Below are 14866 nucleotides of genomic sequence, written 5' to 3' on the forward strand. Positions count from 1 at the left end.
CTCTCCAGCCCCACAGCTTTGGCCAGGTTATACCATACCCAGCAGAAAGAGCCTTGGGAGAAGTCAAACACTAACCCCAAGAAGCAGAGCTGGAAATATGGAACTACTCAGTAGCATCACCTGAGTCAGGTAATCAATCAGTGCTCTAGCTTCATACTGCTGAATCAAAGCTACTACTACATTTACAACAGAGTTAGGCCCTTGAGTAGTTGATATTAGAGCACTCAACCAGGAAAATGTTTGCCTACAAAAGGTGGCTCGAAACCTCTGATTTGAGCTACTATTCTCAGCAGAGGATAAAGCATTTTATTCAGTACCTACTCAAATGTTTTGACTAAATAAAAGCTAAGAGAGCACCAGTGCAGAGCTGAAAACTAACTTCTGTTGTTCCATGCTGATATGCGTACTGCCATGGGATACAAGTTCATTATACAAAGCATTACTCAATGAAAATCTATTTCAGACAGAAAAAAAATAATTACCAAAGTTATCAACATCTTATCCATCCACACATAAAGGAAAAAATTATCGATGCAGATAAGTATGAAAAGAAAGTTTATGGTCTACACTTATGGCTATTTACTACATTGCTGACTTTGCTTTAAGATAATATTTTATAGCCAGTTCAAGGTGAATGACTATTGAATATTTATAACAGTCAGTTTCTTCAAGAACACTAAACTGTAATGAGTTACTACTTGCACAAAATGACAAACAAGGCAAAAATGGAAAACACAACAAAAAAAACCCACAAAATATCCCGAAGGCATAAAGAGATGAGAATCAAGGTATCTAAAAATTCAGGTTATCATAAGAAAATGTGAGAACAACATTTTTAAGTAGAGAAATAACAGAAGCCTTACTGGACTGAAAACATCCATGAAGGTAGAGAAAGATGACATGTAATGAATGCCAGTTACCAACCAAACTGCTCAGTGGACTACAAGACTTTGTGACCTTCAGTGTCCACCTAATTATCAAAAGGAGAAGACAAGTGACTTTTCAGCCTGTTTTCTTATGGCAACAAACTACCATGTTACCTACTATTTAGAAATAAAAAGACCCATTCCCTGAAAAAGCTTCTATATCCTCACATTCCCAAGAACACTGAGAAAACAGCATCCAGCAAGAATGATCATCACCAGACAATCCCAAACTCACCTGCAAACTCCACAGCTACCAAGTAGATCTGCAGACAAGATCACTGTCCCCAGGAGTTCTGATGTTTGAACAAAGCACCCTCTCCAGAGGAGTTGGCAGGTACTGCTTCCAAGAAAAAACCTTGAAAACTGCTGAGTTTTGAGTGCTGCTAGACCAGCACAGACAATATGCAAGAAAAAGCCATCTATGGGACCATGCTAAGCCTGGCACTAAGAAAAGCCACCTGGAAGAACTGTACTTCTTTGTAGTGAACCCAGTAATTATTTTGCCTGCTAATGAAGACATGGTAACAAGATCCACATCTCCATTCCCAGCTTCTTCTTCCAAACTAAGTGCCTCACCTGAAAAAAAAAAGAGTAAGGTCTGTCAACTCACTCTGAAGAAGACAGAATTGCTACCAGCCAACGCCAGCACAAACTGGACTTCCAGAGTTCCTTACTCTCTTTCCTTTTTTTTCCAGAGGACCATCCTGAGAAAAAGAAGTGGAAAACTGAACATTCATTGAGGGCACACATCTTTTCAGCCAGAGTACCTTGAATAGCTACTGGTGAACAACAATGACAACATTCCTGGGCTCTACCACTCTGTGTCTCTTAAGACTTAAGCTCCTAAGTATTTTATTTTAGTAACACACCAGAAGTATGAAATAACAGAAAAAACAGCAATATATTTTAATACATGATCAACATACAAACATCACAAAAATACAGGGACTACTAGTATTTGCTTTTAGATTACAGGAAATTGGAAAGCTTAAAAGCAGATGTGAACAGCCAGACACCCCCTTATATTCATCTACTATAGCCCAAGGATCACAAGAGCTCCAAGAGCAATGAAAACAAATCAAACTATTTTATGCATAAGCCATGAAATATAATTACCAGAACACATCAGGTTCGTATTAATTTTTATTTTCATATATGTACAACTTAAGAAACAAATCTTAATTTGAAAAACTTCAGAAGTTATCTTTCAACAACACAACATAGCCATACCTTTGAGGCAGCAAATATTAATCCTATTAAGGCTCTTATGAAAGGATGGATATCATGCAAATGCAATTAAGAGAACATTACATTGCAAAATATGCAAACCAAGTTCAACTTTATTTCTTCCATGAAAAGAACATACCAAAGATTGTAACTGTGACCCACCAAAGCATTTACATACATGCTTGACAATAAGTACATGGACTGGATAAACTTAAAGCAAAATATAACTGTCAAGCTACCTTAACCAGATCAGAACTACAGTCAGTGACCAACCCCTGCCCACACCACAAGTGCCAATGGCTGCACCAACCACATTTTACATTCCCAGAAACCACTGCTGACCACACAATTCCACCTGCTTTTTCAGCCTGTAAAGCCCACGTTTTTAAACTTTGGCATTAATTTGTCATCACTGAAAGTCCCTTATCCCTCCACTGAAGTTGAGGAAGAGGCATGCACAGAGAGCATCTGTATCATAACAGTGCACAGCAGGAAATGCAGATGCTGCAGGAGCTGCCTAGCAGAAATTACTTCCATTAGGTATTTATGAAGATTTATTTCCATATACTGTATTCCTTGCTCATGATCTCAGAGTTAAAGCTGGGGCTTTTTCAAGAACCAGCATTAGCACTACATCAAACAAGCAATGCTAATCTACAAGAAAAAAATTCTTAGTATTTTAGGATAGCAATTCTACTTGTGCAAACAATATCTAAGGAGAGTCTTAATAGTACCAGCAGGAAGAAATCTTCATTCCTTCTCTACATCACCATAACAAATTGAAATTAAATATAATGAAGATGGTCAACTGCATGACTTTCTCATCACTAACACAGATCAAAAATAAAAAGGGATGATGATAATTTGAAGGTGATGAATATGTGAATAGAAGAACACAACTGTTGCAACCTCTTCCAGGATGTTACATGCACTGCTTGATATGTGAAAGGTGCTAGATGACTATTTTTTCTTTCTTCAAGCCTAATGGTTACCAATCAAATTTAAATTGTCTACTCAAAAGGAACCAGTCAATTCTTTTCAAAATTTTATATCACTTTTTTTTTTATAACTATCAAATTGCCTGAAGGCTCAGACTTTCCAGAAGTTTTGTACTGTGTTACATTCAGTGCTTACAGATACCTTACAAACACCTAAGGAAATAGTAGTTAAGAGGAAGATTCCTTTATTTCAGTCCATCTAATTTTATGTCACAGCAGCACATCATTTAGATACAGCTAGGCACACACAGTGTGTGCATCTGCAACTGGCAGAACAAAAAAAGGAAAACAAAGACCCATTTTACTTTAAATCCTGACCAGCAGCTAGTGGCAATTTTCTTCAGTTATCACTGTGGGACATGATGGATGGGAAGACTCAATATGCTGAGGAGCTGGTACACAGTACACAAGTTCTCTCAAGGACTGTTGTTCAACAGCACATTCAGCTGAACCAGGAACTACAGACTGTAAGAGATAACAGGTAGTTCCTGGGAGCATCCATCATGCCTCAGAACAGCTATCTGATGAAGAGGGCAGTATCTAGAAGAACAATTGCATCATCTTCTGCTATACAGTTAGCACAGCACATCACTGAAGAAGAAAAGTTACCATTAACTCAGATGGTAACTCAAACCAAAAAATCTGCATAGAAGGACAAGTTGGGATATTACCAGTTTAAGACTTTCCATACACTTTGCAACACAGTGAAACCATACATAAAAACATGCAAGTGAAACAAAGCTAACCTACAATGAACAAAACCAGAATAAATGCATTTCAAGACATTAAAATATTCATACAATGCTAAATGAGAGCAACAGAATAAGGTCTCGACCTGGCCACATCCATAGAATGCAATAAAAATTCAGTAGGTTCTTCCAGCCTTTACTTCCCTCCTCTTTTAACTTGTTCTTGTAATTTCAGGACAAACTTACTGAGTGGCACGGGAGCCAAAAAGCAAATATAAATTAGGCATCTTCCTCTCTCTGTTAAAAGCAATGCTCCAGGGATTAGTGATTGTACATGCAGGCAGCTGCACAGCCTTTTTCCAGCCCATAATTACATGGGCTGTCTTTCCCCAAGGAGGAAGCAGGATTATCAGCTACCCCAATAACAAAAATACTCTTTGAAAAGACACCCTTCTTTTCTGAGCATACCTATCCCATCTGGGTTGCATACTCACTTAAAAGTATGCAGTTATACCTGTCACTAACCTGCTGTCTGAAAATTGTGTCCCATCACTATTAGATGTAGCTCTAGGAAACTCAAACACTTGAATACCCTTTTTTACACTACAAGTCTTACAATTAAATGCCCAGTGAAATAATTAATGACTTGGTCCCCAAACAAAAACCCCACTGCAAAACACAAAACCAAATTATTCATCTTTCAAAATGCTCTACCAAGTCATTGCACTCACTTTACCCCCACGCCTTAAACACAGATGACCAGGATAGGCTGGAAAGTACTCATCAAGCTTAGAGATTAATCCCAGGAAACTTCAAAGACATTCCAATATCTTCTAAACTACATAAAAGAAGGGGCAAAAACACTGTGCTAAGATTCAAGAACTTTATGAACAAGTCCTGAATTTTACAAATACAGGAAGTAGCAAATACAAAGCATGAAATACAAAGAGTTTCAAGAGATTTTTTTCATCTCTAAACACCTCAAACCACAGGAGGAAGCAAACTGCACTAGAAGAAATGTACAAGTAGTCTTCAAGGGAATTACTATGTAAAGCAGACTGCATTCAGCTAGACTTGACATTAGGAGGGCATGTCTCAGGGTAGCAAGGTCTATACTGAACACCAGATCTGAGACAGAAGATTAAAGTACAACAAGAGATGTCACAGTCACTGTTCTACTGATCAGGAAAAGCAGACTCCAAGGTGAGCAGAAACTATGAACCTGCTTAACAAAGGCCATTCTTGCAAAGTCAAAAAAATCATACACCCAACACTTTCACATCCCTTCATTAAAATAGAAATACTAAAAAGGAGCACTCTGTAACATATCCCCATGGCTTCTGACTGACACCTTGAATCAAAGGTAAAAGCAGGAAGTTAGCAGAGATAATTAGAGCAACCAAGATCTTTCAGCACAAGGCAGCAGAGCTGAGCAACTTCCCAAGCAGAAGATTATTATTGTTTGTTACTTAGAGAAGCTATTAATTGACTATTTCAGTTTATTAGGCAGAGAGAAGGTTTTGTCTAGAGGTCATTCTGAAAAACACCTCTCTCTGTGTTTTAAGCATGTATGAAGCTCATCAGAAATCAGTGATAAAAAAGAAAAAAGTGTAAGTACTTGCTGGCTTTCCTTCTGAATACTTCAGAGAAAAATGTCAATTTACTGCTGACAGCAAGTAAGGATGTCAGTCTAATTAGATTTTTTTTGTTCTGTCATGCTCCTGATCCTATCTTAGTACTCCTCTGAAAACAAAAATCTGATCAATGATGAAGGCACAATTATACAAACCTTAACTTTCACTCTAGCTGTAGCTATGCAAAAAGGGGGAGAGTGTAGGGGAAACAAAGGTGAAGTATATTTCTCTTCAAATAATTAAGTCAGTTTATTTTCCAACAGCCATATAAATTTAAAATATGAAACAACAATAATACAGCTATAGAATCTAAGTTTTCTTTCAAAGCAGCAGCATATAAAACATACAAAAGCTAAAACCTCAGCACAAGCTTCAAAAAAACAAGGACTGAGTGAATTTTGCCAAAGACATGAAACTCACGAAATACAATACACAAAAATACTGGAATGCATAAGATATAAAGCTACACATTTTAGGTAAAGAAAGACATTGTAAAGTGTACAAAATCTGCAAAATTAAACCATGGGATTTGGGGGACAGTACCATGAATACAAATAAGTTGGCAATTCATACTTGTAGATGGTGAGAAGAAAGTGGCAGTTCTACACTTAGCATTCAGGTTTCATGACTTCACTTTCTTAGCATCTTTTTTTCCAGAGTTCTCAGCAGCCAAATCTGCTTTTCTCTTCTGTGACTAAAGAGGGGGGAAAAATATGAAATTCAACAAAAGGTTGTAATTATTTTAAAAAAATAATTTTAAGTAGGACTTAAAAAGAAAATAAGTGACCCTAACATATATTTATGTATCCTGGCTTTGCAAGATACAATGGAAAGCTAAACAAAAATCCCAGATTTAGACTCTTAATACTGTTACTCTTTATATTCTCTTGAACTCAGCTAACTATCTCAGTGGTACAGGTACCAAACATACCATGAATTGGATGAAAAGATCAGGACCTTGACTTATATACAATTCTGTTCTAAAGATGCCAACTCTTCAAAATAAAAGAAGCACTTCTTATCATTCCTTCTTCCAGGAACTACAATGTAGGGGAGGAATAACAATCTAAGATTAAATTTAAACACTCTAGGTGGCCCTGCTCTGGCAGGGGGGGTTGGACTAGATGATCTTTCGAGGTCCCTTCCAACCCCTAGGATTCTGTGATTCTGTGATTCTGTGAAATATGTAGGCAGAAAGAGGGTTGTGCTTTGTCTTCTTACTAAGAGTTTTCCTCCCCTACTTAAACAAAAGACTTCTTCCCCCCCCAAAAAAGCCCCAGAATGCTATGAACTGGGAATACCTATGTAAAACCTAGGACAGCTGTAACTAGACAAATATTTCCATTTATTCTCTCTCAACTAATGGTTTATGCTAAACCAGCAAGTGCCTGTAATTCTTTTCCATTTTCTAACAAAACAAAATTGAATCCTGCCCCACTAGAAGTAAAGTAAGTGCTGCTAAACATACTGCTGTAACTTTTGCTCCTCTTTTCTTCTTTTCAGCTCTTTCTTTTTCCTCAATTTCCATATTTTCTTTTTCTATTAATGATATGAGAGTATTGCACCGTCTCTGGAACTCCTAGGGAAACAGAAAACATCAAAATTATCTAAATAAATGATACAAATTCTCTTATTTACACAAATCCGTTCAAAATTCTTGAATTCCATGCTTAGGCTTTCCAAAAACATTTAATATTAATTACTGGACTAATTAAGATTAGCTTAGTTATTGTTCATCTGTTTTTACCATAGTGTAACCCTCTTTATAAACAGTGATTTACTGAAATATTCAGCTTCAATATTCAACTCTAAGTGATTTTAGGATGAAGGCTTCCAAGCCACATGAAAGTGATCATGATTAAATGCCAAAAAATCATTTATACATTAAAAATTGTTTCCAATACAATTCAGACCATTGGTGTTGCAGTTAGGAACAGTTGGCTCCAGTAACAGAACCCATTTGATAGGACAGTTTCTTCTGCCTCATCTCAAAAAAAAAAAAAACAAACTCTTACTAAGTATATACATTTTGGTTTTGATTATAATTACTCTGTGTTTTGTATACTTTGAGAACAGTCATTCCATTGGCTTTTCTTTCCAGCTCAAAGCATGATTCCTTTGAGGAAAAAAAAGCTGGGAAAATATGTCCTCTCTCCATTAAATTCTCTACTAAATTCAAGGAAGCCACAAGCTATCCCAGAACTACTTGGTAGCATAAACCTTAATCTACAACTGGTCTGTTGGCCAAGAAGTGACCTTTTGGCCCAGGAATTAGTCTCTGTTTTCTCAGCATCTGTAACCTGTATATTGCTTCAGCCACCATGTTATGGGAAGGAAAAGGATGCATCCTGCATGTTTTCTTGACTCTGAACATTCTGAAGCCAGCAAGCACAAGACTCATCTTTGGGATGTCAATATCTTCAAGCTTCATCCTGTAAGGTCTACAGTTAGCACTGATTCCTATAAAAAGGGTGCTCCATGGCCTTGGGTGAAAGCTGAAGTTCAGAATGGACACAGAGAATCCTGCCACCACACTGCTTTTTCCAAATAAACCAATTCATCTGAACATTTTTCTTTACAACTCCCTGCTCTACTGAAAACATTCCAGTCTCATGCATGGAGTTTTGCAAACAGAGTATTCTCAAAGTCATTTCTACCATATTCATCTAAAACTTCTCACACTCCCCAGCAGAGGCTTGATCAGGATACTATGCTTGTGCTTTGGAATGTAATGGTCCTGCTGGTCCTAAAATGTTCTCACTTCAACCAATAAAACCCCTCAAATTCCAGCCACACAACAGTTTTTAGATAAAAAGCAACAAGTCTGAGAAAAGTTGAGTACAAGCTAGTTGGGTGCAACATACAGTTTCCTGAAATAGAGAATAAAAAAGCTTCTGTCCAAAAAACCTAGATAATTGTCAGTATGTCAGAAGCACTTTACATCATTTAAATTTATGTATATTGTCTTCAAAGACTTAGGAGCTGCAGGTAAAGACTGATGACAAGCTGCTCCATATAACAATGTGCTGGATTTCTTCTAGCACATGAGGAGCTGGTTTGTGTGAAAATCAAGACAAGCAATGAATCAGAAAGGACTAAGAAATTACCTTAATCTATTTGCTAAAGGCAGTAAAAAGAATTTTTCCCTTTCCCAGAGAAAAATGCTTGCATAAATATGGACATCCATTATAGTCTGCAAGTTCATGGTTAGACCTTCCAAATGAAGTACTACTCCAGAACAAGATGCTGGGAACAGAGAATGGCCTCAGAAAGCATCTGCATGATAAATCCTGCACTGAACTATTGAAATTTCAATATGGGCTGATCCATTCCATTCTATTACAATAAAAAACACTTTAAACAGAGTTTAAAATGCTTTGCACATTTACAGACAAGATTTTATTCAGCAGCCTGGTATTTCTCTCTTTAGGATGGAAAGAGATAAGACATACTTTGCTCACTCCCTCATAGCTATAAAGACTGGTATTGCAATAAATAAGATGGGAGCACTGAACCATCACCTTCTGCATGACTGAAGGCAGAGATGCTGACTTGGGAGTGAGAGTGGTCCTAAGCTCTGTCAACAGGCCTGTATATTCCTGTATTTACAAAGAAGTCATTTGTTTTATACTGGGTAGGGTGTGCAGAAAGGTAAAAGAGAAAATGCATAATTTATGACTTCAGAAAACAGACAGATGATTCACTACAGCCACAGTATTTTGCATTCATCCTGCATGACAGAAATAAAAAACAGTAACATCTGAACTTAAAAATTTAAACCTCTTAGCCTAGTTAAAAAAAAAAAAATACTAACATTACAACTTTAGGCACTCTCAATCTCTTTGAAAATTTATATTTAGGAAAACCTGGTTTGGAATAAATAAATTAAGCAGAATTTTTGTTTTCCAGAGAGGAATCTTCGGAAGGAAAGGAAACAGAAATAAAAAGATGGAAGATAAATTAGCTATTTCTGTGGAATTCAAGAGACATCTAGTGGTTAGTAGAACACACAGCTTTCTCAGAGAGCCTGGTAGGTCCTCTTCAGAACTATACTGCCCTATCTTGTACCATATCAGTTGGAATTTAATACAGAGTAATTTTGAGATCACATTTGAATTCCAATATTCCAAGAAGTTTTATCTGTTTTCACTGAATGTTGCTATCTACCCCCCTAGAAAGATTTCTCTTTGTACTTGGTTTGTTATTCCTGGTATCAAGTGACTTTCCAGCATATTTCTTCATTACAATTACCAAGCTAGTGGAAAATGCACTCCTAGAAATTAGTATTTCCACAGGTGTCTGGATATTTCAGTACATAAAACATACCAGTAATTGGCAGCTATACACTACTAAACCATGCCCATCATTACAATTTTAAATATTTCAGAAAACTAAAAGCAAATTGAAGGTTAAATATTACTTTAGCTTTGTATTTTCATACAATTATTTTTCAGCTGTGTAATAGCAGAAAAACTAAAAAAAAAAAATATTAAAAGACAGAGAGCTTAAAAGAACTTTGCAACAGACAAATACTGGAGGTTTTTCTCTTTATGGACATAATTTTCAAATCCAGAGTTTCTTCAAACAGACATTTTAGCAAGTAAAGCTTGCAATTCTTTGTAATTAAGGCATAACTGCTGCACTACCCAGAAACACTTTCAGTGCTGAAATATCCATTTGAAACTGTATTGCATAATTATAAGTAGCACTGGGAAAAGCAAATATTCCCACCTGTTCAAATACACATTTTAAACATCTTATGTTTCATTCATTCCTAGGTTCAGTAACCAGAACTCTGAAAGAACATTTTATAAACAAATCCTGAGGCCAGGAAATGAGGACAATAAGCAATAAAACAGAGTGGTTCTGCAGTTGGTAGACTAAACTACTGAAAATCCAGATTTGTATATGAAATTACTTAACTTGCATGACTGCAGCACAGCATTTAACTAGAAATTTGCTTACCAGACAATGGGCACAATCTATGACAGCTATAGAAGGGACAATGTGTGTCAGTCTTTTGTATCAGCCATGACCAGTGTGGTTTTGTATTCAGTGAAGAAAATGCTCCAGCTCTCATTCCTTGGCAAGTGATTAAGGCTACTTTTGGTAAAGAAAAAAACCTAAAAGTACATTTTTCCCATTTAAATACATCCACATGAAAATACACATTTCTTATATAAGGTGCAAGGACTAAATTATTCTTATAAGAAAAGGAACTGAATGGGGGAAGATCTGACCAGAAATTCAGGGCAGGTCCAACATCTTTATATCATTAGTCCTGTATTCTGAGGCTGGTACCTACATACCTTATTTGCAGCCACCAAAGCTTCTGTTAGTATTATCACTTCCCACTTGGTAATAAATTAAAAAATGGCCCTGGCTCTTCAGACAAAAGGGAGGACAAAACTACAGCTGAAATTCAGAGTAATAGCCTACTTGCTATCAAACATATTCTACAAGTATGAGGAAAATCTTCAGAATAGCAGAACAAAAAAATGTAACCACTTGCATGTGATAATCCTTATTTACAACTACAAAGTTCATTTTAAACCAGTTCCCTCTTACATGAATCACTAAATTTCCTCATGTGTTTAGAAATTAAGAACCAATATTAGAAAAGCTCTTTTTTCTTCCAGGATATAATTCAGATGTTTTCAGTCTTCAAATATTGTTCAACAATTCTGAAAAGCAGTCATATTTGAAGAGACATCTTTTGGTTAAAATTTCAGTTTGTAGTAAAAGTAACAAGCAACTTGGTAAGGAGAGACTACATCTGCATTAATCCTTTTGGGTAACGTGGGACTTCAGCTTGGCAGGTTTTCTAATCTGTTTGTTTCAGGTGTGCTACCTGCTGTACTAAAAGGAAAGTATATTTTATTAAAAACTGGAAACGAGAAAAAAATGTCATTCTTTCAGCACTTGTTTTTGCTGGATTCCAATATTCTGGCACAAATCCAGATTCTGGTGCTGACAAACAGAAACAAGATGCTTCATATAATGACTTGGGCCATGCAGCTGATACCTACCATTGCAGTTCTGGATTTGATAAACCAGTCAAATCTGAACTGAGGGGCATTGCGCACACACTGCCTTAGCTCCTCATAAACATTTTCCTTGTCAAAGCCCATCTTGTGCAACATGCAAATCAAAAATCTGTCTTCCTCTTCTGTGTAATTCTTCCCTTTGTTTGTTCCATACTGAATACGCAGCTGATGAAAAGGTGCTTTGTACCTTGCAATCTGCATGCCAAACAGAAATTAGGCCTATTAAATATATAATTTAAGCTCAAGGATCTATTACATAGCAGTGTAGATTACTGATACACAGTATAACTTATATTCTAAACAAAAACACAGACTCCCCATCCCCAACTACTCCTTTTCCAAGGGAATGTAGAAGTCAGCTGTAGAAAACAAAAAATCTGCAATGATTACTTTGGCATCAAGGGCCTTCTTGATACTGATCCTCCGCTGAATTCTTGCCTCTCCTCTTTCTATTTGAGCCATGATCCTCTCAATGTCCTGGAGTTCATTACAGCGTTCCCAGAAAACAGCTAAAAATGCAAAACATAATAATTTGTGACAAAAAAACCCAAAAAAACTTCTCTGTTACTTTACCCAGCTGAAGCACTCCAGCACACACAAGAAAGTGAGAGTTTGTTTGCATTAAAAAGATTTGCTAATAGTTTTCATTATGCTAGCCAAGAAACAAACTTTCACAGATCCTTTATTCAATATCTTTAGAAGTTAATGATAAGAAAATGTTTATTGACTTCCAATGTCATTAATTGTAGTCATGTAAAAATGAAAACAAAATTAATGTATAGCTTTTCATAACAATGGGGAAGGATGTCTGAGCTGCTAGTCAAGCTGTGAAACATTCATATTTCAGTCTTCAATAGCTACTTCTAAGAGATTAGTTTGTCTGTTATGAAAACCAGTAATCTGTAACTTCTCCAGTGGCATCTTTAGCCAACTCAAACTCAACACTTTGAAGGGAACTCTTGTAGAGCTCCTCATTTTTAAGGTATTGAAAGAATACTGCAATGTTAAAATTTAGGGAGGTGTTTAGTCAAATTAAATCCAAAGATGAAAGAGAAAGAATACAGATTTGAGAACACTGTGTAAATACAAAAGACAGCCTATATAGTGACAGCATAAAGAACCACACTGCCAATGTAAGGCAACTTCATGAGACCACAAGGCTGTTTGGTCAATGTAAATTAACCATGCCAAGTCCTGAATTTGGACTAGGCAGGCACAAAGGCAGCTGAAGGGATATTTATACACTGCAAATTCAACCTTCTTAACAGAATTATGTCTTCTGAAAAGAACCATCACCCACTCTAAAAAATCTCCTTATACACATCCAAATTCTACATCTTGTAATTTTGAAAGAACATGTAGCAACTACCACATGACTAAGAAATACATCACAAACCTGAATACTCAATGACCTCTTCAGGTGACTTTCCCTCCACCTCCCGGGCAATATTGTCGATATCGTCACGACCATATTTCTCATTAGCCTTAATAAACTGGTTAAAATCTCTCTTATTCCAGTTTGTAAAGCCCTGTAAGTAGCAAGAGATCAAGAAGGTATTACTAGGTAGAATGGAAAGACTTTGCAAAATTTTGCCTTATCTATGAACTGTCTGTGCCAAGTGGCAATGCCTCTGCAATGTCACATAATTACAGTGGTTAATAGCCTTCCAGGAGTTCCATGGAATTGTATTATCCAGGTTTTATTACTGAATCATTAGAAGTCTAAATAGATATTTTTCTATATGACTCCACATGTTTCAGAGAGCTTCTTACTCTTTCTTTTTAAACTTTTTACATTTCTCCAAAGAAACAAGCTCAAAATTACAGCTTACTGTAATTTTATTTAAGTCACCCTTCTGCAGACAAAGGCTACAAATGACTTAGGAGCACTGGGGGAACCAATGTAAGTGTCATTACAAATTCTTAAGAGTTGTGCAAGTATCTAAAGCAAAAGCTCCTACTTTGGACATTTACAAACCTTGAACCAAACAAACAGTTGGAATGAAAGCATAAGAATGTCAAGAACTCATCTCTAGTCCAAAAAGATGCAACCAAATGGGAACTCTGTAGCACTGTCAAACAGAAAATGTTATGTACTGAAGAAATAGATCAAAAACTGAACAGTAGCTAAGTCAGATTCAATACACAAAAACATCATCCACAAATGAGACATTACATTTTAAAGAAAGGAGAAAAGCTCAAGAACAAACAAACAAGAAAATCACGTGCCTGAAGAGCAATTTGCAGTGCACTGAGTTTCTTTCATCACAGAAACACATTTATAAGGAACTCTGCCAGTTCTCCAGCTGAATAAGCTCACTGCACAATTAGATAGCATTTTTACAAGGAGTCCAATATACACAATACAAATAGTTCTTTTTAATCATTACCAACACTGACATGCATGTCAGGACCAGCTTAAGTATTTCCTCTGCTATAAACAGATGAAATTAATAATCAAACTGGGACCATGCATACTTCAAGGTTCACTACATTCAATTCTTTTACAGAAAATTTTCTGAACCAAAAACACTAACTTTGAGACACAATTAGCTTTTAATAAGCCTAATTAGCAGAAAAAAACAACAAGTCAAGAAACTGGCCAGTGACAGGCATGCAGTCCCAGTATAATAGGAACACACCTAACAACCCAACTGGGACAAATTTAATGTGATGCAATGTCTTATACACATGTGTAAATACCATGTGTGTTGACAGAGGCTTGTCCTCTCCAATTTTTGATTTAAAAAAAAGGAATATGCAAGGTAGATGCATAGATGAGAAGCCCACTGACTGGATTTCTGCATGTAGAGCTGGGAAGTGCATCTACTGTACAAGTCCCTGCCTCAGAAACATTGCAGCCATTTAAGGAAATAGTAGGTGATTAAGACAAATTTGTTTAAGGAGAGGAAAGGTCCCTCAAAGCAAAACCAAGCAAAGTCATTACATGTTGCATGCTTTCTTCTTTCTGTAACACCTGTGTAGCTTTTCTGTGCTTTTCTTATTATTAGCATTTATTTTCCAGACTAGTAAAAAAATATATGATTAAATACTTGAGTTATTTTACCTGTGTCAGAAGCTTTTCCTTCTCTTCAGTTTCCTCAGTATTCAGAGGCATAGACTCATCTATCTTTTTCTGTTCCTCTTTTTGTACCTGAGCTGCATTTGGGAGATCAGGATTCCTGGGAACCTGGAATCAGGGGTATCAGTAAGCAGAGGCACAGCAATGTTGTTTAAGAGACTGTACACTTGATGATCAACCTTGGTTTAAAATTTATAAGCACATGTTAGATCTCACAGGACTGACACAGTCCACACCCACTCTGCATTTATTGTCACAGAATA

At 36.5% G+C, this 14866-nt stretch overlaps 1 protein-coding gene across 2 annotated transcripts in view; it reads right to left on the reverse strand.

The window, feature by feature from the left end:
- Positions 1 to 1969: 1969 nt before the first annotated feature.
- SMARCA1 (SWI/SNF related, matrix associated, actin dependent regulator of chromatin, subfamily a, member 1) overlaps positions 1970 to 14866 on the reverse strand; it is a 34243-nt gene continuing 21346 nt past the window's right edge. Inside the window, exons 19-25 of one of the 2 annotated variants that reach the window (XR_003987467.1) lie at positions 14589 to 14711; positions 12918 to 13050; positions 11912 to 12030; positions 11504 to 11716; positions 6943 to 7053; positions 6018 to 6168; positions 1970 to 3742 (exon numbers count right to left, since the gene is read on the reverse strand). Coding sequence is in view for 1 of the 2 variants with exons in the window: in XM_030448984.1 (XP_030304844.1) it covers positions 6097 to 6168; positions 6943 to 7053; positions 11504 to 11716; positions 11912 to 12030; positions 12918 to 13050; positions 14589 to 14711 (771 nt within the window). In the remaining variant the exon portion in view is untranslated. Of the gene's footprint in view, positions 3743 to 5704; positions 6169 to 6942; positions 7054 to 11503; positions 11717 to 11911; positions 12031 to 12917; positions 13051 to 14588; positions 14712 to 14866 lie in introns of those variants that run through there. The other variant, XM_030448984.1, reaches the window with a different exon arrangement.

The sequence above is a fragment of the Calypte anna genome, chromosome 4, assembly GCF_003957555.1.
Source record: "Calypte anna isolate BGI_N300 chromosome 4, bCalAnn1_v1.p, whole genome shotgun sequence".
NCBI classification, from domain to species: Eukaryota; Metazoa; Chordata; class Aves; order Apodiformes; family Trochilidae; genus Calypte; species Calypte anna.